Source organism: Salmo salar, chromosome 04 (genome assembly GCF_965601325.2).
Source record: "Salmo salar chromosome 04, fSalSal1, whole genome shotgun sequence".
Taxonomy (NCBI): domain Eukaryota; kingdom Metazoa; phylum Chordata; class Actinopteri; order Salmoniformes; family Salmonidae; genus Salmo; species Salmo salar.
Window position 1 is genome coordinate 19021428 of NC_138294.1, and position 25954 is coordinate 19047381.

Here is a 25954-nt window from a genome sequence, read left to right on the forward strand (position 1 = left end):
GTTGATTATACAGGGATTGTAAAGCTAACTGTACATTGCATGTAGTTGGTTAAAATCTGCCCAATACTGCACAGTTGTTCAGGCATTGGCCTCACAACTCAATGCAGCTCCTGCATTTCTCAGGTTGATCAAGAAGCTGTGCGAGCATCGCATCTCTCAAATAATGTGTGGCAACAAGCACTGCATCGCCCTCTCTAAAGGTGAGAATGAAGCCAACAGCAACACCTCACACACTTCCACTGATACTGTAGCACTACACACCAAAGTTACTAGCTTAACAGCTAATGCTAGGTTAATGCCAGGCTAATGCTAGGCTAACCCCCTCTTTTCTCTCCCAGACGGTCAGCTGTTCACGTGGGGCCAGAACTCCAGCGGACAGCTGGGTTTGGGGAAGGGTGAGCCCAGCACCTTGTCTCCCCAGCCTGTCAAGTCTCTGTCAGGAATCCCCCTGGCTCAGATCACCGCTGGGGGAGACCACAGCTTCGCCCTGTCCCTCTCTGGAGCCGTGTTCGGCTGGGGAAAGAACAGTGCCGGACAGCTGGGGCTAAATGACAAACAGGGTAGGCTAACTAACTAATACGTCGATGAGACACACGTAGAGAGAAGTAATGCACCCCAATAGACTGAGGAAGCCTGTTGGACTACAGACCCATAGCTATATGGGTCCAAATGCCCAATCGTTTCTCCGATATGTGATTAAATGAATGATGGCTTGTAAGCAGTTCATAAGCAGACCTTCATATAAAGCAATGTGATGTTCTGAAGGTAACACGGAATATGTGTGTGTGTGTTACTTCCTTTCTACAGACCGGTCTGTCCCTTGCCACATCAAGTTCCTCAGATCCCAAAAAGTGGTTTATATCAGCTGTGGAGACGAGCATACAGCTGCCCTCACCAAGGTGAGCAACACAACGGTCTTCCTGTGTATCTGTCATGTGTTTATAGTCACGTAATGAAGCTGTCATATAGTCTTCAGGTGATGGTGGTTTTTCAGAAAGCACAGTACTGAAAAAGGACCTGCTGTCTCGTAAAACCTTTAATCCCTGAACGTGTTCATGCCTTTGCAGAATTCTCATGTTTGTTTTGGAGGGTGAGGAATATGCATGTGGAGTTGTGTTGAGCTATGACAGACTGTCCTTCAGCATTCCTCCTCACATCCTTTATTGTAATTGAAGCCTCGCTCTGTGTTTGATTGACAGGATGGGGGTTTGTTTACGTTTGGGGACGGCTCTCGTGGTCAACTGGGTCATGACTCCACCAACAACGAGCCTCTACCCAGACAGGTGCAGGAGCTGATGGGCAGCGAGGTTTCCCAGATTGCCTGTGGCAGGTACTGCACAACCTAGCCTGGTCAGCATAGCATAGCATAGCATAGCAAAGCATAGCATAGCAAAGCATAGCATAGCATAGCATAGCAAAGCATAACTTAGTAAAGCATAGCCTAGCATAGCATAGCAGTACAATCGAGTACAGGTTTACATCAGATAAGTTATGGTATGACTACTTGCCCTTCTCTGTCCTAGATTCCTCATACTCTCTCTCTATCTTCTCCGTCTCGGTTTCAGACACCACACCCTGGCGTTTGTGCCTTCCTCCGGTCTGGTGTATGCTTTCGGTTGTAACACCAATGGTCAGCTGGGCACCGGGACACGAGGTGACATCAAAAGCCCACTTCCTGTCAAAAGCAGCCTCACAGGAAGTCCTCGTCATATGTCAGGTAACTGGATGACTCACGACACCTGTGGCTCTCAAGTCAGTTATTGAGAAGCCAGCCATGAGATATGATCCTAAACTTTAGATACTATGTCTATTGAACCCATGGAGACGTCTTATGTACAATTGTTCATACTGAAAGTGACTATAATTGGATTTTAAAGAGAACGCATACTAGGACGTTGAAAGGAACAGCACACGAGTGCAAGGACTCGTTCAGATACATCTACAGCTTGTTCAGTGATTCATATAATGTACTGTATATAAAACTATGACTGGAGGGAGAAAGGTCACTAGATCACTATAATACGCTTATTAACCACGCGTATTGAAAAGTATATGAATGGGATAAATTCAATGTTCAAAGAATGAAATAGTATCAAAATATCCCCATGTGGTAAAATGTTTGACATTATTTCAGCAACACGGATGTTTCTAGAGTGACCTGTATTAGGTTGTGAGTGAGTTAGAGGTCTATGAAACAGGATTCTCAGTGTTTAACACACTGATTGGTGGTCTTTGAGGAGGATTGCTTAGTTTGTATTGCTTTCCTGCCATCTAGTGGACTAAATCAACATGTATGGAGCTTCTCGGTGTAGGGCAGCGTTTCCCAAACTGGGGAACCCAGGGGGTGCACATTTAGTTTTTTGCCCTAGCGCTACACAGCTGGTTCAAATAATCAACTCGTCATCAAGCTTTGATTATTTGAATCAGCTGTGTACTACAGCAAAAACCAAAACATGCACCTTTTTGGAGTTTGGAAAATGCTTGTGTAGGGTGAAGATGCCCCTAGACACTGATCTTAGGTTAGCATTTTTCCCCACTAATAGTTAAGATTAGAATTGGGGGGGAAGGTAAGCTGATCCTAGATCTGTCCCAAAGGGAAACTTCACTCAGGAGCTATTTTCTATAAGCATAAACTGTTCCCTTAAGTCACCACAATGCTGTTGAGCTAGCCAATTTAAACCAACAGTCAGTAACTCTTTCCTTTCCTCTTTCTAGGGCCAGATCATTATGCCATTACAAAAATCAACTGTGGAGGGGACCATAACTTCCTATTGTACTCAGATGACAAGGTAAAGGACCTCACATAATCGTTTCTCAGCTTTTGGTCATTAACTGATGTAATAGTACAGGGACCGTATTCATAAAGCATCTCAGAATTGGAGTGATCTGGGATCAGTTTAGCCTTTTAGATCATAAAAATAAGATCACATGCACAGGGGGGGCCCTGATCCTAGATCAGCTCTCTTACTCTGAGACGCTTTATGAGTACAGGCCCAGACATTGAATTGAAAGACATTAGATTTTCTCTTTCAGGGATGGGAAGAATATGCTTTAGACCAGGGTTCTCCACCCTGTTCCTGGAGAGCTACCCTCCTTTAGGTTGTTTATCCAACCCCAGTTGTAACTAACCTGGTTCAGCTTGTCAACCATTTCATTAATAGAATCATGTGTGCTAGATTAGGGTTTTAGTAAAAACCTACAGGACGGTAGCTCTTCAGGAACAGGGTTAGAGAGCTCTGCTATAGACCTAGTAGTGAGGAAGGATGCTAATGTGTTTTCATTAAGTGAGTCAGTTCTAGTTTTCTGCCATTAGGTGGAGCTGTTGCTCCAGTTATTGACCAGCTGGAATGTCTGGACGGTCTCTGCTCTACGGTCTCTGCTCTGGACAGAGAGATCTAAGACCAAGGCTGTGTCCCAATTATTTGTCCTACCTCCCAGAATGTGCACCTGTTAAGTTCCCTTCACTGGTTCGAAAGAAAAGACTGGTATAATAAATATGGTGGAAACTCCCTCTAGCCGATGCCTCCACCAATCCAATGCTTTTAGATTTGTGGGAAGTAATGAATGAGATATTACTGTGATGTAGTAAGCCAAGTAGGCTACATCTGTCTACAACGGATATCCTCCTGTTGATTGCCAGGAATGTGACTTGATAACACCAACACACAGATAGATACTCTCCCTACAATGTACTTGGACCTCTGAGTATTTTATCTGCAAGAAGGAAAGGGAATGAACCCAAAACACACGTCTCTGGATAGCCTTGTAATGTCTACAGTGGAAGCGCTATCGAGAATAACGTTGCTAAATGTAGCCGACTAGCTGACGTGCTACGTTACCTTGACTCCCCCCTGACCCCCTTCTCTCCTCTAGAGTTCCACCGCTCCTGAAGACTTCCGTGTCACTAACATCAGCAGAAGCATCTCTTTGATAAATGATGCCAGTTTGAATACGTGGAGGATGAAACTCCTAGACAACACAGATTCCACTATCACCAAGTAAGTCAGTGATATGACTTATTTGGGGAATCGATTCGATTTATCTTGGAAATATGTTTTTGTGAACAATTGTTTATCGTTTCCTATGCAGAGAATGACATTTCTTTTAGCAGGACGATGATCCTGTGGTGCCCCTTTTTGGCTTCAGCAGCTGGAAGCTCTATACCACTCTGAAGACTGGTATACGTTTTGATCTTGTTTCAATTGATTGATATAATGTCCTGCATTTATGTCTTGGTCTCCCTCTGCTTTTAGTGACGTCATTCTCCTGCTGTCTTCCGCCGCCTGTTGGAACGCCAGCTTCCTGGATGAGAGGTGAGCGTTGATCGACAGCCTATCCAGTTCTTTCACCTGTTTGGAAGGAGAACAGGAAAGGAAGCCATGAGTATTGTGTCACACCCGGTATCTCTCTCTTATGTCTTGTGGGAAAAGGCAGAGCGTTCACAGAGGACAAAATCATGTCCTTGTCCGACCAACACTCATTCCCATCATGTGCCTACATTTCAAAACTGCTGACCTTAGGGGAAGAGACTCCAGGGGAAATACTCCTATCTAGACACACTGTACAGACACACTGAGATTCCATTAGAGATCCGTGCGGAGATAAAGCGCAGATGGAGTGTATGAGGGAGGGGTGGCCATTTTGTGCTGATTCTCCGCCAGATGCCTATCACTTCATGGGAACGACCCCTAGTTCAGAGCCCATCAGCGTAATGGTGTCCTCTAGACTAGAGAAGACCAATAAGCACCTTACTGTATGTCCTGCCCTCTCTGCTAAAGCAGCCTGTCCTAAAACCTACTGGATTTAACAGTTATATAAAACACTGGCAGGTTAAGCCGTTAGCTCAACCGAGAGGGAGAGAGACTATGTATTGCTGGTAGTATGTTATGTTCCCAGTCTCACATCTGTTATTGTTTGTGGAGGTCACTCATTTGTGACCGTGCAGCCCAAGAATGGCTGCATGGTGTTCCTAAAACTAATTTGCTCAATTTGGACCCTTAGAGTATGAAACACACACACAGCATGCCACAAAGCTGCCTGATTCCTGTGGGTACAGAAGCACTGTTCCCTAGCTAGCATAACGCCTCTCTACTTGTTAGTGCTTATCGTTCCGGTCGGAGTTTCTGTTTACCAAACAGTCACACAAAGCCAAAGCTGGTTTATTATGGCTTAATTATTATTTCTTTATCAATATCTGGAGGTTGTCTGTAAATAGTCGCTGTCCTTCATGTGTTTTGTGTTTTCTGGGCTTTGTGGTGTTTCTCTCTCACACACACACATCACCCCTGCAGAGTTCACAAGATAAAGCAGTGAATGTGGTTTGGAATGGGCTTAAATACCTGGGAGGCTCTGACTAGACTTAATATGTGGTCCCTGTTCATCCCTGGGGGGGGTTCTGTTTAGGTCTTACAGCTACTATACCCTGCAGTGGGCTCACACAACATGCCCAGTTAGAATATAAACTAGAGACTATCTAACCCAGAGGAACGTGTTGTGTGTTCTATTCATCAATGGTTCTACACAAAGACATGGATTTAGTCCAGCCATTTATTTATATCTCTGCTGATGAGTTTTAAAAGGGATGTTCTTGTATTTTGAGCAGAACTTCCTTTTTAAGCAACACAGTTAAAACTGATAAAGTCTGGGTAGTTTATCATGGGTTTTTCTGTTAGGTCATTTTTTGGTGGGTTTGGTCTTAAAGGCTCTTTTGTTCTTTGTTTGTTCCCCCAGTGATGACAGCCATTTTAAGACCAACCCTAAAGTCCCTGGCATCGATCTCAACTCAGTCCGCCTGCTGTTTGAGACACTCAGTAAACCGCCCTTCGCCAGACTACTGGAGCAGGTAACAACTCTTGTGTACTATGTCTTATCCCAATACCTGAAAACGGGACCCTCCCTATGCTCAAAAACCTGGGTATGCGTAGTTAAAGTGGCCTCCTCCTTCCATCATCTGCACTGATATGAAAACACAGTGAAAGCAATATGAACGATGACCACTGGGTTTCAGGTCTTTGGTTCTTTCACATAGGAGCAGGTGAAGGAAAGGAGATAAGGAGAAGACACTTTAGACACTAAAGATGCACTATGTAGAAATTGCTCAGCCATTTCCTGGTTTCTAAAATTCAGATAGTTTGCCTGATTTCAGTTTACGTGACAAAACAAGCAAGTATAGTGTAGGTAATCACTGTACCATCTAAACCGCTGTGAAATATATTTTCCATAACCACAAATATCGGTATTTTCAGCTTTTTGAAGCGTGTGTACAAAACCAAAAGTAAAAGAGGCAAAAACTCAACTTAAAAACGGGAAGCATATAAATAGTGCACATAGATCTACCGCTTCTTAACTTGCTTACAATGACAGATCTATAACTCACATTTATATGTACATTTGGTTGGGTCGCCCAAAAAGTTACATATTGTAGCTTTAAAGATGGAATCTGCAATAGGGGGAAGCAGCGCCACTGGCCACTCCACCACCTTCGTTTATTTTGTTGAGCTGAGGACTGTCGTGCAGCATGGTAAAAAAATAAAAATGAGAAAAAGAAGTACATGTGCTCTTCTATCGTGCTTGCAGTGTTGTCTTGATGGGAAAAAACTGTGTTTGCAGTAACTCCTTTGTTGTAATATAGCAAACGGACGTGGCTGTTTCACCATTAAATATTCTAAATTTAATTGAGATGTACCACGGGTTTTGATTGTTAAGCTACTTGGTTCTATCCATCTACTCATAAATGTGTTATGGTTGAGGCCGGTAGATTTGAACTGAGCGAATAATGGCATTTACAAATCCCCTTTACAGGGTCATTGTCATGGCAACCCTATCATACAGAGTCATGGTTTATGTTTTGACTCAAATGCAATATTTGAATCGAAGGACACAAAGCCATGTCTGTCTGTCAACATACTGACTCAATTCTCTAGCCACTTTAATAATAAAAAATGTGATGCAATAAACGTATCACTTTAAACAATGCCACTTTATGTAATGTTTACATACCCTACATTACTCATCTCATATGTATATACTGTACTCTATACCATCTACTGCATCTTGCCTATGCCGTTAGGCCATCGCTCATCCATATATTTGTATGTGCATATTCTTATTCATTCCTTTACACTTGTGTGTATAAGGTAGATGTTGTGAAATTGTTAGATCACTTGTTAGATATTACTGCACGGTCGGAACTAGAAGCACAAGCATTTCGCTACACTCGCATTAACATCTGCTAACTATGTGTATGTGACCGGGGCGGCATTGTAGCCTAGTGATTAGAGCGTTGGACTAGTGACCCAAAGGTTGCAAGATCGAATCCCCGAGCTGACAAGGTACAAAATCTGTTGTTCTGCCCCTGAACAAGGCAGTTAACCCACTGTTCCTAGACTGTCATTGAAAATAAGAATTTCTTCTTAACTGACTTGCCTAGTTAAATAAAGGTAAAATATATATCTTTTTATTTGATTTGTCTGGTTTTGGAACACCCTTTGACCCGTACACTCTTAGAAAAAAGGGTTCCAAAAGGGTTTTTCGGCTGTAGGATAACCCTTTTTGGTTCCAGGTAGAACCCTTTTTGGTTCCAGGTAGAACCATCTGTAAAAAGAGTTCTACATGGAACCCAAAAGGGTTATACCAGGAACCAAAAAGGGTTCTTCAAAGGGTTATCCTATGGGGACAGCTGAAGAATCCTTTAAGGTTCTAGATGGCACCTTTTAGAAGAATGAAAAAAGAGTGTACAGCGTCTGTTAGACCTAGCCAGCAGCACTTTGGACTGAGCTATGTAGTGGAGTAAAATAGGGGTGTTCAGGGTACACCGCCCCCTACGCTTTGTTTTGATGGCCATAGAGTATCATAGGCAACGGCATTGAATTCCCATGCCACATATGAACTATGTCCCCCGTTGACTTCTGAAATGGTACAGCACACATTACACATCATCTCAGTAAGATCAACACATACTCTGCTGGGTTTTGATGGTTTCACGCAGAATGCCTACTGGACTGAGGTCATGAGGTTCAGAGCTAGCTAGCCCACTAAAAATATGTTAGGGATTTTGGGGCTTCTCAACCTATCTTGATTTATTGCGTTCTATAAAGATCAGGCAGCGTTAGCAACCAGCCAGTCACAGGAGGCCTCTCCCAAAACATTTTCCTGTGATGTTTTTGTCCTTTTGCCGAGTCCATCTAATCCTTTCGATTTTGTAAAAAGCTATCCTTGTTCCGACATTTTTTTTTCAAATATATTGTAGCGTTTTGGTACAGTATTGCAAAGTTGAAAATACATTTCTTAATGTCCCAATTCTTCACCAACGGTCAGTTATAGTTTAAATTAAAAAAACTTCAGGTACTCTACTTAACTCCTATCATGATATACTCATTTAGTTAGATCTCCATTAGCAAATGAAAATAACAAGCATTGTGATGTACAGTTAACCGGTTGTACGGACAGCTCTTAGGGGATATTTTGATGGATGATTTTAAAGTGATGTATCCATCTCTCTCTCCCTCTATCCATGTGTCTCTGTCCTGCCAGGCCACTAAGAGTTTTGAGAGCCTGCTGATCCCCCAGCTGCCCTGCTCTCCCCCTGACGTTGAGGCCATGAGGATCTACCTGATCCTGTCGGAGTGTCCCGCCCTGCACGACTCCAAGAACTACATCACCCTCACCATCCCCCTAGCCATGGCCATACTCCGCCTGGATGCCAACCCCAGCAAAGTGCTTGGTAGGGGGGGAACATAGTTGCATTTCAAGCACACACACATGCACTTCAAGCACACACACATGCACAGTCACATGTTAATGTACTATGTACATTGCATGCACACAGACACCCATACGTGCGCACGCACACACACACACATGGACAGGGCTGTAGTGGAGCAGGTCGAGAGCTTCAAGTTCCTCTGTGTCCACATCACTAAGGATCTATCATGGTCCAAACACACCAACACAGTCGTGAAGAGGGCACGACAACACCTCTTCCCCCTCAGGAGGCTGAAAAGATTTGGCATGGGCCCTCAGATTCTTAACGTTTTTAGAGCTGCACCATTGAGAGCATCTTGATTGGCTGCATCACCACTTGCTATGGCAACTGCTTGGCATCCAGCCGCAAGGCTCTACAGAGGGTAGTGCGTACGGCCCAGTACATCACTGGGGCCAAGCTCCCTGCCATTCAGGACCTCTATACCAGGTGGTGTCAGAGGAAGGCCCCAAAATTGTCAGACTCCATCCACCCCAGTCATAGCATGTTCTCTCTGCTACCACACGGCAAGTGGTACCGATGCACCAATTCTGGAACCAACAGGACCCTGAACAGCTTCTATCCCAAAGCCGTCAGACCGTTAAATAGTTAAATAGTAATCAATAGCTACCTGGACTATCTGCATTGACCCTCCTTTGCACAAGCTTTTTTGATTCATCACATACGCTGCTGTTACTGTTTATTATCTATCCTGTGGCCTAGTCACTTTATCCCTACCTATATGTACATATCTACCTCAATTACCTCGTATCCCTGCACATCGACTCGGTACTGGTACCCCGGGTATATAGCCAAATTATCCTTACTGATTGTATATTTACTCCTTGTGTTGTTATCTTTCTATTATTTATTTTTTTCTCTCTGCGTGTTGGGAAAGGCCATAAGTAAGCATTTCACTGTTAGTCCACACCTGTTTATGAAGCATTTGACAATTACACTTGATTTGATTTGACACAAACATGCACATACACGGGCGCACAGACAAATACCCTCATGCACACAAATGTGCTGAACAGTGTTTGATACTGTATAAACTGTACACCTCAGTCTACCACAAATACTCTTTCTCCGTACTGCACAGTCAGTCCCAGGAAAATGGCAGTTATTCAACCGTCATAATGGTATACACTTCATGTGTACAGTGCATCACATGGCACTTCTGCCATACTTCTAAATATACAATGTCACTGCAGGTTCCCTTTAAAAGATGCTGGAATGTGATGTGTTGTCTTGTTTTCTGTATCCCATAGATAACTGGTGGCGTGTTATATTCTGGATCCCCGTAGATAACTGGTGGCGTGTTATATTCTGGATCCCCGTAGATAACTGGTGGCGTGTTATATTCTGGATCCCCGTAGATAACTGGTGGCGTGTTATATTCTGGATCCCCGTAGATAACTGGTGGCGTGTTATATTCTGGATCCCCGTAGATAACTGGTGGCGTGTTATATTCTGGATCCCCGTAGATAACTGGTGGCGTGTTATATTCTGGATCCCCGTAGATAACTGGTGGCGTGTTATATTCTGGATCCCCGTAGATAACTGGTGGCGTGTTATATTCTGGATCCCCGTAGATAACTGGTGGCGTGTTATATTCTGGATCCCCGCAGATAACTGGTGGCGTGTTATATTCTGCATCCCCACAGATAACTGGTGGTGCTTGGTGGACGGCGGTGTGTTCTCCAGGCTGGTGGACATGTATAAGAGCATCGTGGTGTTCCTGTTAACCGGAGGAAAGGCCCTGCTCGTCCCTGTCTTCCTAGAAAACTACACCAGTGCCACGCTAATGCTTCTAGAGAAACTTCATAAGGTAACGTTTCCTGCTAATGCTCATGGGGAAATTTCATTAGGTCATTCTTTACATAAAAGTTTCTCTAGATACTTCACAAGTTAAAGTTTTATACTAAAGCTGGTGGAGAAACTTCAAGAGGTGTTATGATTCCTGGCCTAAAGCATAGGACTACTGTGTGAATAGGATCATTTTTTTAAAGGTTAGGAACACATGAGGTGTCCATTTTTTTTAAAGCATGTCGGTAATGCAAAAAACAAGTTTACAGAATTGTGGGAAAATATCAAGAATATGCATGATATCCTTTTATATATAAATGTATCAAACCGCAAGAGACTTCCTGGTATAAAATAAAGGTAAACAATCATAATGATGGGTGTGTGTGTTCTGAGCAGGGCTGTTGTGCTGCTGTGTGTGTCCAGGTTAACCTGAAGGCCGGGCATGTGGAGTACAACCGCTTCTATATCCCTGACATCACCACCCTGGTGGACATCCAGGAAGACTACCTCAAGTGGTTTCTGAGTAAAGCAGAGATTGTGAGTACTGGAGCTCTTTACGTCTCTCTCTCACCGTCTCTCTCTCTCTCTCTTCTTGTGATGATGTCGTCCTGTGGAATTTTGTGTGTGTGAGTGAGTGAGAGAGTGTCCAATGATCTAATTCTCATCCTAATCCAATGGGATGCTACTCTCACAGACGAGCCTATACCTCTTCCCTCTCTCTCTCACTCCCTCTTTCTCCCTGCATAGTAGAATCTGTCGAACTGTGTAGGCCCTTTCTAGGACGAGCACAGAGACGTTGTTGTCCCCACCCCCATATTTTCACCTTTGTGCTTATAGCTCTGGCCAATGTCTCAGTAAACTGGTATAGCTAGACAGCCATGCCCCTGCCACCAGCTGTCAATCTGAATACACTGTTATGATCCTCTACAATATAGTTTTCATGGGTAAATTGGACAAAACTGAGTTGATGATTATAATTTTGTTTTTCAGAAAATGAGAACACCAGCAGTACAGGTATACAGGCTGTTTTCTAATCAAATGAGCGTAAATGCCACGTTATCTAAATGCTAAGAAAGACATCTCTTCAAACGATAACGTTTCTATTTTCTTCCATTCAGAGCTCAGTGACTTTATGTGCCTACCCGTTCATACTGAACGCCCAAGCCAAGACCACCATGCTGCAAACTGACGCTGAGCTACAGATGCAGGTAACAGCCAGGATTGGAAAATATATATGTACATTTTTACAGATGCTCTTGTCCAGAGTGACTTATAGTAGTGAGTGCATACATTTTCATCAGTAATGGTCTCTCGTGGGAATCGAACCCACAACCCTGGCATTGCAAGTGCCATGCTCTACCAACTGAGCCACACGGGACCATTTATATAAAAGTTTCCCACTGTTAACTCAAGTTTGAAACTGATTTATGTTGACATTTGCCATGATAAAATAACTCGTTTTTACAGACAATGTAAGAATGAATCATGTCCCTTGGAGACCATTTAATTGCACTTGTTTTTTTTAAACACTATGTAAAAAAATAAAAAATAATTTCCATCTCTCCTACACTGGAGAGTGGGGTGGGACATATTTTTGATCGTTTCCCCTGTCTGTGACCTTTTCCAAGATGGCGGTGAGCGGAGCCAACATGCATAATGTTTTCATGCTGCTGACGCTGGAACCCCTCCTTGCGCGGAACCCCTTCCTGGTGCTCCACGTACGCAGGGACCACTTAGTGAGCGACGCCCTGAGAGAGCTCACCATCTACTCTGACGTCGACCTCAAGAAGCCCCTCAAGGTCAGAGTTCAGCACCTCTCAGGGTCACAAAGGTCATGTAGTGTGTCGTAAATAGACATGGAGAGATCTTTTTTAGGAGAGATCTTTGTAATCAAAGAGAAATAAGATAACACCACCAATCATCAATTGTTTGTCAACGGCTGCACATATCACTGTTGTTAGTGCCACTTGAATTACAGGAACTGAGGCCATATCACTGTTGTTAGTGCCACTTGAATTACAGGAACTAAGGCCATATCACTGTTGTTAGTGCCACTTGAATTACAGGAACTAAGGCCATATCACTGTTGTTAGTGCCACTTGAATTACAGGAACTGAGGCCATATCACTGTTGTTAGTGCCACTTGAATTACAGGAACTAAGGCCATATCACTGTTGTTAGTGCCACTTGAATTACAGGAACTGAGGCCATATCACTGTTGTTAGTGCCACTTGAATTACAGGAACTAAGGCCATATCACTGTTGTTAGTGCCACTTGAATTACAGGAACTAAGGCCATATCACTGTTGTTAGTGCCACTTGAATTACAGGAACTAAGGCCATATCACTGTTGTTAGTGCCACTTGAATTACAGGAACTAAGGCCACATCACTGTTGTTAGTGCCACTTGAATTACAGGAACTAAGGCCATATCACTGTTGTTAGTGCCACTTGAATTACAGGAACTAATGCCATATCACTGTTAGTGCCACTTGAATTACAGGAACTAAGGCCATATCACTGTTGTTAGTGCCACTTGAATTACAGGAACTAATGCCATATCACTGTTAGTGCCACTTGAATTACAGGAACTAATGCCATATCACTGTTAGTGCCACTTGAATTACAGGAACTAAGGTCATATCACTGTTAGTGCCACTTGAATTACAGGAACTAAGGTCATATCACTTGAAAATGAGAAAGTGATTGACAGAGTATTTGGGCTCAGTTAGTGCCACATTAATTACAGGAACTAAGGCCCTCTCTTCCCCCTCTAGGTGATATTTGATGGGGAGGAGGCGGTGGATGCAGGAGGGGTAACCAAGGAGTTCTTCCTACTGCTGTTGAAGGAGCTGATGGACCCTGTGTACGGCATGTTCACCCAGTACACCCAGTCCAACCTGCTCTGGTTCTCTGATAAAGTGAGTCATGTACCACTCAGTGGAGGATGGCTCATAATAATGGCTGGAACGGAGCGAATGGAATGGTATCAAACACATGGAAACCATGTGTTTAATGTATTTGATACCATTCCACTTATTCCTCACCAGCCATTACCACGAACCCGTCCTCCCAATTAAGGTGCCACCAACCTCCTGTGTGACCGCTTCTACTGCACAACACTGTACCGCTAACATATGACAAAACATGTATTTTTACTGTTCTAATTACATTAGTAACCAGTTTATAATAGCAATAAGGCACCTCCGCGTTGCGTCGTGCCTAAGAACAGCCCTTAGCCGTGGTATATTGGCAATATACCACAATCCCCCGAGGTGCCTTATTGCTTAAATATAGTGCTGATGTTACTCATAATACTGTGTAAAAAAAATAAAATGCCAAATAAATTAAACACTGTACTTGAAAAGGGATGTAGTATTAAATATTTCTTGTAAGTGCGTTGGAGTATAGTACATGATTCAAGAGAAGTGTATTAAATGCCTTCACTGACCTTAGCAACGGTTGCTAGAGGAATAAAATAAAAAAGGGAAGTGTTGCAAGCGAACAGTGTAGTAGTCTATTGAATAACTGTTTTTTTTTGTGTGTTTTTTTATTTTTTTATGTCTCCAGGTAAGAACACATTCTCTTTTACAGTAATGACAATAAAACATGTCTAACCGTTAATGGGGTACTGTGACATCTTAGAATTGGCTCTGTAGAAAACCAATGTTAGTCTGTCTGATTGCATCCTAATTGGCACCCTATTCCCTATATAGTGCTCTATGCCATTTGGGACACAGGCCATATCTATTGTATGAAGCAACACCAAGGTCATATTAGTTGTCAAATCCCTTCTACTCATGTTTTGGAAGCCAGCCAACCACCTCAACATGTCAGAAGGGTCCATTTCATTATCTTCTAAATCTAAACAACATTATGTGTTTTCAAAGCCGAACAAGGTCACAAACAACGTTTCAAAAATATTTCCAAATGCTCTGAATAGACACGGTTGGTCTTGGTTACCTGCGTGTTTAGCTGTTTACCGGTGTCTCATAACGTCTTTTGTCTGTATTTCAATGACCTTTGTTAACCCCCGACCCAGGCTTGGCTGTGTGGCCTGGCCATTGTGCTGTAAGTTGGATACCTTCTATTGTGTGAAGGGACATACCACTAGGCCAGAAAGGTCATATTTGTTGTTGTGGTTTGTTGAGGGTAGAAATAATTATTGTATTGAAATATGAACCGCTTATGTAATGAGAGCTGTCCTATCGGAGTGAGTTGGCGTAGGTCAGCGTTTTCCAGGAAAAGGGACACCCCATGCGAGGCAAGGCGACATCGGGAACGTTCACTCAATAGCAACCTGGGTCGTGGGAAAATGAATGAATGTCTATGAACCCTTTGACACTCGCAATTGACAGAGAGTAGTGATTTGAAGGAGGAACTCAAACGGGGCTGTAACAATAAAATGAAGTGGAATAGGCTCAGAATAGGTTTGTAGGGTTCATCAACAATATTTTGTTAGAAAGGCATAATAGGTAATTATTCATATGTAGCTTGTAGTTTCAATCAGAAACACAAATGCGTAATGAATGAACAACAATTCTGAGTAGCCCAGTAATACATTTCCCAGATGGTGAACATTATAGAATGAAGTGGTTGAATAAAAACAAATGAAATCTTTGGATGTAAAAACAGACCTTTGGTGGTATGCCAGCCTACATTTCCATCATAAACAAGGTGTACATCTCAATAGTTTCATGTCCTTTTAGTTTTTTTCTCTCTTAATAATGATAAGCAGTTATACAACACTTTCAGTAGGCTTCAATCTTGTTGCTTTCACCTCTCCTGTATTTTCTGATCAGCGAGGAACGAGCAACAAGAAGAGGACGGCTCTTAAGACTATTGCTATGCACCCAACAAAGCATTGCCTCTCTATCTAACTTCCTTGTTGTGTCTCTCCCTGTTTGTGCCCAGTGTTTTGTGGAGCACAACTGGTTCAATCTGATAGGGATCATCTGTGGGCTGGCCATCTATAACAGCACCGTGGTGGACCTCCACTTCCCCCTGGTCCTTTACAAGAAGCTACTGGGCGTAGCACCCACTCTGGAGGACCTCAAGGAGCTGTCTCCAACAGAGGGCAGGTAATGTGAATTCATAGCCCAGCCACGAGGCCTCTAGGCTGGGATGGACTTGCATGCTAACTCCCCCTAGCCACATCTTGTTAAAAGTTCTACATGGAAAGTGAGTGATCTTCATTCATTAAAAACGACTTAGTGTTGAACAATCTTTTTACTGCCATTAGGGATATTGATTGTCCATGCTGTTTGTATAAATGTGTTTTCCTCTTAGGTGCGGAGAGATTTCATACTGGGTTTATTTTTTAAATTCCCCCTTCCCTCCTTATTTGAAAACGTTGTGTAAACTCAACATTTCTTCAGAAGGCAATACTTGAGTGTTGGGCTTAGGGTTGGGCAGCATCCAGATCTTCATACCGTTCCTGTACCATACTAGGGTATATGGTATTACCGGCAGTGCACACTGTTTCTTTCCAAATGCACAAAACAAATTTAGGCAGCAGGGATCTTGATCCAGGAGGAGATTGTTTGTCTCTGCTGTAACTGCTGTGTCAGCGATTACAGCTGGGAGTCTTTCTGGGTAAGTCTAAGAGCTTTGCACACTTGGATTGCACAATAGTTGCACATTATTCTTTAAAAAATTCTTCAAACTCTGTCAAGTTGGTTGTTGACCATTGCTAGACAGCCATTTTCAAGTCTTGACATAGACTTTCAAACCGATTTATGAGTAAAAACTGTGACTAGGCCACTCAGGAACATTCAATATCATCTTGGTAAGCAACTCTGGTGTATATTTGGTCTTGTTTTTTTAGGTTATTGTCCTGCTGAAAGGTGAATTAGTCTCCCAGTGTCTGTTGGAAATCAGACTGAACCAGGTTTTCTTCTAGGATTTTGCCTGTACTTAGCTTTATTCCGTTTCTTTTTATCCTAAAGTCTCTATTCCTTGCCGATGACAAGCATACCCATAACATGGTGCAGCCACCACCATGCTTGAAAATGTGGTACTCAGTGATGTGTTGTGTTAGATTTGCCACTAGCATAACGCTTTGTATACAAGACATAAGGTTAATTTCTTTGACACATTTTTTGCAGTATTACTTTAGTGCCTTTTTGCAAACAGGATGCATGTATTTTGCACTGGCTTCCTTCTTTTCACTCTGTCATTTAGGTTAGTATTGTGGAATAACTACAATGTTGTTGATCCATCCTCAGTTTTCTCCTATAAGAGCCATTAAACTCTGTTTTATAGTCACCATTAGCCTCATGGCGAAATCCCTGTGCCGTCTCTTTCCTCTCCTGCTGAGTTAGGAAGGACGCCTGTATCTTTGTTGTGACTGGGTGTATTAATACACCATCCAACGTGTAATTATTAATAACTTCACCATGCTCAAACGTCTTCTTTTATTTTTTTTACCAATCTGGAAAACCTCTCTGGTGTTTGTGGTTGAATCTGTGTTTGAAATTCACTCCTCGACTGAGCGACCTTACAAACAATTGTATATGTGAGGTACAGTGATGAGGTAGTCATTCAAAAATCACATTAAACACTATTATTGCACACGGAGTGAGTCCATGCAACTTATTATGTGACTTGTCAAGCACATTTAGGCTTGCCATAACAAATGGGTTGGATACTTATTGAATAAATAAATATTTTTTATTAATTTGTAAACGTTTCCAAAAAATTCCACTTTGACATTATTGAATATTGTGTGTAGGGCAGTGACACAAAATCTCAATATAATCAATGTTATATTCCGGCTGTAACACAAAAAAAATGTGGAAAGAGTCAATGGGTGTGAATACGTTCTGAAGGCACTGTACCGTCCGTAACCCAGCGGTTAGCGGTTGGCCTAGGGTCTAATGGTCTGCAGAGGGTCTAATTGTCTGCAGATGGTCCGGAGGTTAGTGCTGAAGCTTTTTATCCTTAGATTACCAGTCTGAGGGCTACAATTAGGGCAGTGCATCGGCCCTTGAGCGTGTCACAGTAAAAGACAGCCTTCTTTAAGGAGTTGGCTCCCTTGGGAGTGTTGGGCCACAAAACAACCCAGACGATGAATAGTGTCTTGTTGTTTTGTCATGGGTTGTGTTGTTTTCTTGGCTTGACCTTTGGGTACGCTTAAGACCGAGGCAGTAGAGAGTCGACACAGCTGTGGGTTTTGAACTAAGTGGTGGTGAAGAAATGAAGAAGGAAGAGAAATGAATGACAGTTGGTTAGTCATTTGGTGTGTTTCTTTACTATAGTATTTCTGTGTACTCCTAGTACTCTGAGTTGAAATAAGATTTTTAAATGTATTTAACTAGGCAAGTCAGTTAAGAACAAATTCTTATTTACAATGACGGCCTACCCCGGCCAAACCCGGGCCAATTGTGCACCGCCCTATGGGACTCCCAATCACGGCCGGTTGTGATACAGCCTGGATTCGAAACAGGGTGTTTGTATTGACGCCTCTAGGACTGAGATGTAGTGCCTTAGACCGCTGCGCCACTCGGGAGCCCAAAGATAACTGGATATCAAATACAGTTGAAGTCGGAGGTTTACATTCACTTAGGTTGGAGTCTTTAAAACTTGTTTTTCAACAACTCCACATATTTCTTGTTAACAAACTATAGTTTTGGCAAGTCGGTTAGGACAGCTACTTTGTGCGTGACACAAGTAATTTTTCCAACAATTGTTTACAGACAGATTATTTCAATTCACTATCACAATTCCAGTGGGTCAGAAGTTTACATACACTAAGTTGACTGTGCCTTTAAACAGCTTGGAAATTTCCATGATGTCATGGCTTTAGAAGCTTCTGATAGGCTAATTGACATCATTTGAGTCAATTGGAGGTGTACATGTGGATGTATTTCAAGGCCTACCTTCAAACTCAGTGCTGACATTTTGGGAAAATGTAAAGAAATCAGCCAAGACCTCAGAAAAAACATTGTAGATCTCCACAAGTCTGGTTCATCCTTGGGAGCAATTTCCAATTTCCAAACGCCTGAAGGTACCACGTTCATCTGTACAAACAAGAGTACACAAGTATAAACACCATGAGACCACGCAGCCGTCATACCGCTCAGGAAGGAGACGCGTTTTGTCTCCTAGAGATGAACGTACTTTGGTGCGAAAAGTGCAAATCAATCCCAAAACTACAGCAAAGGACCTTGTGAAGATGCTGGATGAAACGGGTACAAAAGTATCTATATCCACACTAAAACGAGTCCTATATCGACATAATCTGAAAGGCCTCTCAGCAAGGAAGAAGCCACTGCTCCAAAACCGCCATAAAAATGCCAGACTACGGTTTGCAACTGCACATGGGGACAAAGATCGTACTTTTTGGAGAAATGTCCTCTGGTCTGATGAAACAAAAATAGAACTGTTTTGCCATAATGACCATCGATATGTTTGGAGAAAAAAAAGGGGGAGGCTTGCAAGCCGAAGAACACCATACCAACCGTGAAGGACAACAAAGTCAAGGTATTGGAGTGGCCATCACAAAGCCCTGACCTCAATCCTATAGAAAATCTGTGGGCAGAACTGAAAAAATGTGTGCGAGCAAGGAGGCCTACAAACCTGAGTCAGTTACACCAGCTCTGTCAGGAGGAATGGGCCAAAATTCTCCCAACTTATTGTGGGAAGCTTGTGGAAGGCTACACAAAACGTTTGACCCAAGTTAAACAATTTCAAGGCAATGCTACCAAATACTAATTGATTGTATGTAAACTCCTGAGCCACTGGGAATGTGATGAAAGAAATAAAAGCTGAAATAAATCATTCTCTCTACTATTATTCTGACATGTCACATTCTTAAAATAAAGTGCTGATCCTAACTGACCTAAAACAGGGAATTTTTACTAGGATTAAATGTCAGGAATTGTGAAAAGCTGAGTTTAAATGTATTTGGCTAAGGTGTATGTAAACATCCGACTTCAACTGTACCTACTTCACAGACTACTGTAGTTGAGTACTTTGTGCAGAAAAACTCACCTCCACAACCCATAAGAACACCAATCCAATACACAGCCCATACAAAGCAAGGCAGCATACTCCCATCCTCCCTCCAACTTCAACAGAATGTGAGACATCCCACTTGGCTGCCCTTTGGGTCTAGAGAGAACGAGGAGTTTATTTTCCGCTTGGCACCCTATCCCTGGCTCTGTTACTCCATGCATACTTCCTGTGTTGTGGTAGGGTTGGCTAGCATTTCCCTAGCAAGCATAGCTTAGCGTAGTCCCCCTCCCACACTCTCCATCACTCACGGTCTGTTATTGTCTCCCAGCGTTAACATAGCATAGCCCCAATTCTCCATCACTGTCTATTATTAGCTCCTAGCATTAGCATAGCATAGCCCCCATTCTCCATCAGTGTCTATTATTGGCTACTAGCATTAGCGTAGCACCCATTCTCAATCACTGTCTATTATTAGCTGTTAGAATTAGCATAGCCGGCATTCTCCGTTACTGTCTATTATTAGCTGCTAGCGTTAGCGCTCAAACAGGCTAGCACTACAGGAAGCCTTGTTGTTCCCTCTTCTGTTCTATCCCAGATAATCCAGGTGCTTTGGGGACAGAACACAGCTGGCCACCAGGGTAAGCGCTAAAATGTGACGTTAGCAATGTCACTAAATGCTACTGAGGGCAGAGGCCGTAAAATGGAGAGTGTGTTATCCCCAGCTAGGTTAGGGAGAAAGTCTTTAGCGATGGCTGAGGCTGCCAGGGAGGGATGCCGTCCGTGTCAGTGATGAAAAGTGTGCTAGATGAGTCTTTACCTCAAGACGCAGCTATGTGGGAGGAATTTTGATGATGGCATTGGGCTTCTATTTTTCTGTCTTGCGTTCCCTGTCTCTCTCCCTCTCTTGCATTCTCTCTCTCTAGCCCTCTCTTTGTTTTCTCACCATAGTGAGACAGAACATTCTCTACGGTCATGTGTTAGTGAATACGTCTCTCTTTCTCTCTCTAGGAGTTTACAACAGCTCCTGGACCATGAGGAAGATGACGTTGAGGAGACATTTTGTCTAAACTTTGCTGTAAGTCCTCACAGGGCCCCCCTGTTGTGAATTGTACCAACTCTTGGAGATGTCTGAACCCCACACAAAACATAAACCCACTCCCTCCTGGAACGCTACGTCATCACCCATTTAAAAGATGACTGTACAGAAAGATGTTCACAACATTCAGATGCCAAATCAGATGCTGCAGTAGAAATGGATGATATTTAGTTGCCTGACTGGGTGATATCTAACCCCCCTCCCCCACTGTGTCCATCCCAGATCACCAGAGAGTACTATGGTCTGACGGAGGTGAAGGAGCTTATCCCTGGAGGAGACCGCATCACTGTGGACAAGAACAACAGGTGGGGCCCCTTATATATACCCAACTATAACTATATCACATTATAACAACAACACTGACTTTAAAACAGCACTGCAACCGTAAGCTTCTTCCTCTCTTTTACATCACGGTCCCCAGATCATGTTTTATTTCACATTTTAAGAACAAATTCTTATTTACAATGACGACTTGTCAAACACATCAATAAACAACATGTCAATAAACAATAATTACACTATTATATCTACAAGTATGTGGTCACCTGCTCGTCTAACATCTCTTTCCAATAGCATGGGCATTAATATGGAGTTGGTCCCCCCTTTTCTGCTATAACAGCCTCCACTCTTCTGGGAAGGCTTTCCACTAGATGTTGGAACATTGCTGCGGGGACTTGCTTCCATTCAGCCACAAGAGCATTCGTGAGGTCGGCACTGATTTTGGGCAATTAGGCCTGGCTCGCAGTCGGCGTCCCAATTCGAGGGGGTTGAGGTCAGGGTGAACTGCTTAGAAGGCCAAAAGTATTGGGACAAGTTCACTAATGTGAATTAAAGTAGCTAACAGTTAAGTATTTGGCCCCATATTCCTAGCACTATATCAAGCTTGCGACTATAATAACCTGTTGGATGCATTTGCAGTTTGTTTTGGTTGTATATCAGATTGTTGTGCCCAATAGAAATGAATGGTAAATAATATATTGTGTCATTGCAGTCAGTTTTATTGTAAATACGAATAGAATATGTTTCTCTACATGAATGTGGATGCTAACATGATTACGAATAATCCTGAATGAATTGTGAATAATGAGTGAAAAAGGTAGACGCACAAATATCAAGATATGCTAACCTCTCACCATTACAATAACAGGGGAGGTTAGCATTTTTTTCTGGGGGTAGCAGAGTGCAGAGCCAAAACAACCAAAAATGTTTCGCTGTCCCAATACTTTGGAGCTCACTGTATTTTGAGGCGGCCCTTCTGTCACTGACACAGAGTTAGAGCAGCTTATGGAGGAGTCCATTGAGGTAACAGTACGGGGGTGTACTGGAAGCTTGTGTTGAACAGATGGGGATGTCCCCAACTGGGATTGGGTTCAGAACAACAGCAGCCCACATCTCTCCACAAATCCTCATTATACTTTGACTAGCCATTTGGCCGTGGGGCCAAATCCTCAGGGCCTCCACCCAGGGAGAGAGAGCAAGCGAAAAACTAACCCATTCATCCTGCCAAAACAGTCAGACTACGAAGGCCATTTTGAAGGCTGTCTTTTATGACTTGAAGTGCAGGCATATCTAGAATTTTCAAGTGGCAGATAGCCTAGTGGTTAAGAGCACAGGACCAGTAACTGAAAGGTGACTAGGTGAAAAATCTGTCAATGTACTCTTGAGCAAGGCACTTAACCCTAATTGTTGCTGTGGATAGGACCGTCTACTAAATGTAAATAAGTGAAAACATAATGCCAGGAGTTTTTCCTACTTATAGACTATAACTGCAGCCCAGAGTTTTCCTGGACAGGTCACATGGTCAGGAAAAACTGGGAAACAATGAGTTGAGTCACCTTTCCTCTTCATTACACCGAGGGTTTGTTTATTGTGAGTGGAGTTGATTGGCGTTTGTCAGATCGAGTGTTTTTATTTCTGGCTGTGGGGCTCGCCAGTTAAATCTCTGGAGGGAGAGGCTGGGGAGTGTGTGTGTGTTTGAGTGTGACTGTGTGAGTGTATATTAGCCACGTGTGTGTGTGTTAGTAAGAAAGGGAGAGTAGGCCGAAGAGCAACGTTCCTATTCCCCTGCAGCTCTCCTGACGTCTCTGTAGCTGGCTGCTACAGTATCTGTCAGGAAATCAGGTGGGTGGCCAACCATGTTGCTACACAGAGTTCACACATCCTCCCTGGGCCATGCTGTGCTGAACTCCAGGCCTGACACACACTGCCATCATCATCTTATCCTCCTTACAGGAACCTCACACACCCTCACACAGGGACAGATTGTGTGTGTGTGTGTGTGTGTTAAACATCCTATGTGCAAGGGCACAGTTGACTCTCTCTATCCAGTCATGTGCTGTTTTAAAGATAAAGTTCTTTACCAGTTAAATTCCTGACTAAATGAGGCATGGTTGTTTATTACTAGGATGAAAGTGTTAATGAGTAGAGCTCCAATCCACACTGCAGAATGCACAGTACCCAGCCCCTTAATAGTGACTAAATTCAAGATGGGTGTCTCAGTCCCATGTCATCTGGTAAAGCTTTGGATCTCAATTATAGATGGTTATGGTGATGGGTTATGTATGGTCTATTTTAATCTGTTTTGATTGGCCGGTGCCGTGGCCAAGGGTCTCCGGGTCTCCAATCTGCCCAGTAGAGCGTGTCTCCAGAACACAGAACACCTCCCCTGTGACACCTCCTCCTGGGAGAGACAGTTAGACTGCCTCACAAATGGCACCCTATTCCCTTTAAAGTAGTGCACTATATAGGGGATTGGGTGTCATTTGGGACACAGGCTTAGTGCTGCTCTCACTGCTTTTCTCTATCCGCACAACTCCCTATTCCCCTCCTGAGGGGATAGGCCTGCCATGAGAATGAAGCTATACTGACAGTCACAAGAACAACATGTACAGTCGCAGCCTCAAAGGAAAGCTTTTGGGTGAAACTATCTTTTGGTATTTGTTTCATCCGTCCATTGTTGACATAGTCCCAAAATGTTTTGCTTGTCAGCAATCAAGTTTTCAAGATATGTAATGTTCAAAATACAGAAATCATCCCTGTACGATGAATTTTGCATCATATGATTCATTTTAATAACAAACTTGTTAATCAAATAATAGAGTAATGACAAACTAAATCAAAAGGCCTAGCACTGTCAGAGTATAACTTATTCAATCATCAAACTGAAGCAAAGTCCTTTGTTTAAACAGTTCTACGGCGCTTGGATAGTCTTCAGCAGCTCCTGCTGCTCTCCATGTGGGGAAACCATTCATTTAAACCATAATGAGGCCACTCAGGCCAGCTGACCTGTAGAGCAGTGGGTTATGGGCCATGTAGTCTTCACCATGATGGCCATGTTAGGGCTGATAACCCCTCTGTGTGGCATGGCCGTAGGTGGAGGGGCTTGTCACATCACGTGTGTGTAGTATTAGTGCAGCAACATGAGACAGGCAGGGGTTTAAGCAATAACAAATGAAATGGTTACAAGGAATTACTCTCACTCAAAAAGCATATGAAGATGGCATAAGTCACGGCAAAATGTGCAGAATATCAGTAAATTAGCTTTGAAACTGCAAACGTTTCTATCCACCCCATCGCAAAATGTGTATACGTGCCGGAAATTGGCTTTAAAACTACAACATTTTCTCTCCGTCCCAGGTTAAATAGTAGAATTGCATGAAATTTGTTTCACAACTGCAAAACGTTCTCTCTGCCCCATGGCAAAATGTGTAGAATTGCAGGAAATTATTAAAATGTCAAATGTTTCTATCTGCTGCCAAGAGTGCTTGCATACGGCCCACAAAAGGTTAGGGCTGGCCCTGGCTATTAATTGGATCTCCAAAATTAGGATGGTAAACAGTATGGCCACTCAATATTCTTTGTGTTATGTCTGTCTGTGTGTCTCTCTCTGTGTCAGGGAGGAGTTTGTGGAGGCCTACCTGAAGTACATGTTCAGGGACTCGGTGAGCGAGCTGTACCAGGCCTTCTCCTCTGGGTTCCTGAAGGTGTGTGGTGGGAAGATCCTATCGCTGTTCCAGCCATCCGAGCTTATGGCCATGGTGGTGGGAAACAACAACTATAACTGGGAGGAAATGGAGAAGGTGAGCTTTAAAGCTAACGCTCATGCTAATGGTAGGTGATACGAAGCTAACCCTAATGGTAGGTGATGGAGAATGTGAGTGCTAATGCTAAGCTAACCCTAATGGTAGGTGATGGAGAATGTGAGTGCTAAGCTAACCCTAAATGGTAGATGATGGAGAATGTGAGAGTGAATACACCCCAGGGCAGTCAATCACGAAGTCAAACATCCATGGAAAACACTGGTGTTAACACTACATACTGTTACCAGAGAACATCAAAATGGGAGGGTGTGAAATATAATAAAACAGTTGATACCATACTGCAAAGCACAGTGTCAAAACTAATCAAAATAATTGTTTAAATTGTTGACCCATCACTAAAACGAACCTGCCTTGACCAGGCAGTTCCCGAGGACATAGCCAATTAGACAAAACCCCAGTCAGAAACCAGGAAGTTTGAGCGTCTGCCTGGTCAAGTTCGAACGTCGGGACATGTATGGCTCGCTGAGGGCGGAGCCGGGGAGGGCATGGGGATTAGCCATTGGCTAATGGAGGAAGTTAACAAGGTCAAGGTCACCGTAAGAAATGTGCTCTGCGCTTCTCCTGGATTAGTTTGTTTTTAGCGTGTTGATGTCTTCAGATGATTGTAAGGGGCCTGTGATCTATGTTTACTGCGAGTGTCGTGTGCAGGATATTGACAACATGATGGGGACTCTTGCGTAAGCAGGGTGTTTTCACAGCACTGCTCAGAATGTGGGAAATGTGTATGAAGTTTGAACGCTGGGGTTAGGTTAGGCTAGGTAAAGGGTCTGCACATAAGTGCGTGAGTGTATGCACCACACACACACACACACACACACACACAGCTCTGTGAGGAATTCCACAGGCTGTCACATATGAAGGAATCATGTTCTAACTCTGAATAACACTTAATGATAGTGACGAAGTAAAATGCTTTATAGAAGTCATAGCAGTTGGCCAACTTCAGTTACATAACTGTCCCTAATATAATATAATCATATTATGTTGTTTTGGCTTTTCTACTACAGAATGCGGTTTACAAAGGAGAGTATTCAGCCACTCATCCGACTGTGAGGATGTTTTGGGAGGTATTCCATGAGTTCCCTCTGGAAAAGAAGAAGCGGTTCTTATGTAAGTACTAAGTAGAGCCCTCGGTTCTTAAGTAAGTACTGAGTAGAGCCCTCGGTTCTTATGTCAGTACTGAGTAGAGCCCTCGGTTCTTATGTCAGTACTGAGTAGAGCCCTCGGTTCTTATGTCAGTACTGAGTAGAG

The 25954-nt window shown here is 43.1% G+C and overlaps 1 protein-coding gene across 2 annotated transcripts in view; it reads left to right on the forward strand.

Moving 5' to 3' along the window:
* The window catches only part of LOC106610289 (putative E3 ubiquitin-protein ligase HERC3), a 35023-nt gene that overhangs the window by 5682 nt on the left and 3387 nt on the right, over positions 1–25954 (forward strand). Inside the window, exons 4-24 of one of the 2 annotated variants that reach the window (XM_045716533.2) lie at positions 124–200; positions 339–560; positions 808–899; positions 1200–1330; positions 1566–1717; positions 2716–2789; positions 3874–3998; positions 4254–4313; positions 5731–5842; positions 8533–8722; positions 10408–10571; positions 10946–11086; positions 11540–11563; positions 11668–11757; positions 12178–12348; positions 13327–13470; positions 15464–15630; positions 20516–20582; positions 20826–20908; positions 24499–24682; positions 25711–25813. In XM_045716533.2, the coding sequence (XP_045572489.1) occupies positions 124–200; positions 339–560; positions 808–899; positions 1200–1330; positions 1566–1717; positions 2716–2789; positions 3874–3998; positions 4254–4313; positions 5731–5842; positions 8533–8722; positions 10408–10571; positions 10946–11086; positions 11540–11563; positions 11668–11757; positions 12178–12348; positions 13327–13470; positions 15464–15630; positions 20516–20582; positions 20826–20908; positions 24499–24682; positions 25711–25813 (2573 nt within the window). The remainder of the gene's footprint in view (positions 1–123; positions 201–338; positions 561–807; positions 900–1199; positions 1331–1565; positions 1718–2715; positions 2790–3873; positions 3999–4253; positions 4314–5730; positions 5843–8532; positions 8723–10407; positions 10572–10945; positions 11087–11539; positions 11564–11667; positions 11758–12177; positions 12349–13326; positions 13471–15463; positions 15631–20515; positions 20583–20825; positions 20909–24498; positions 24683–25710; positions 25814–25954) is intronic. The other variant, XM_045716534.2, reaches the window with a different exon arrangement.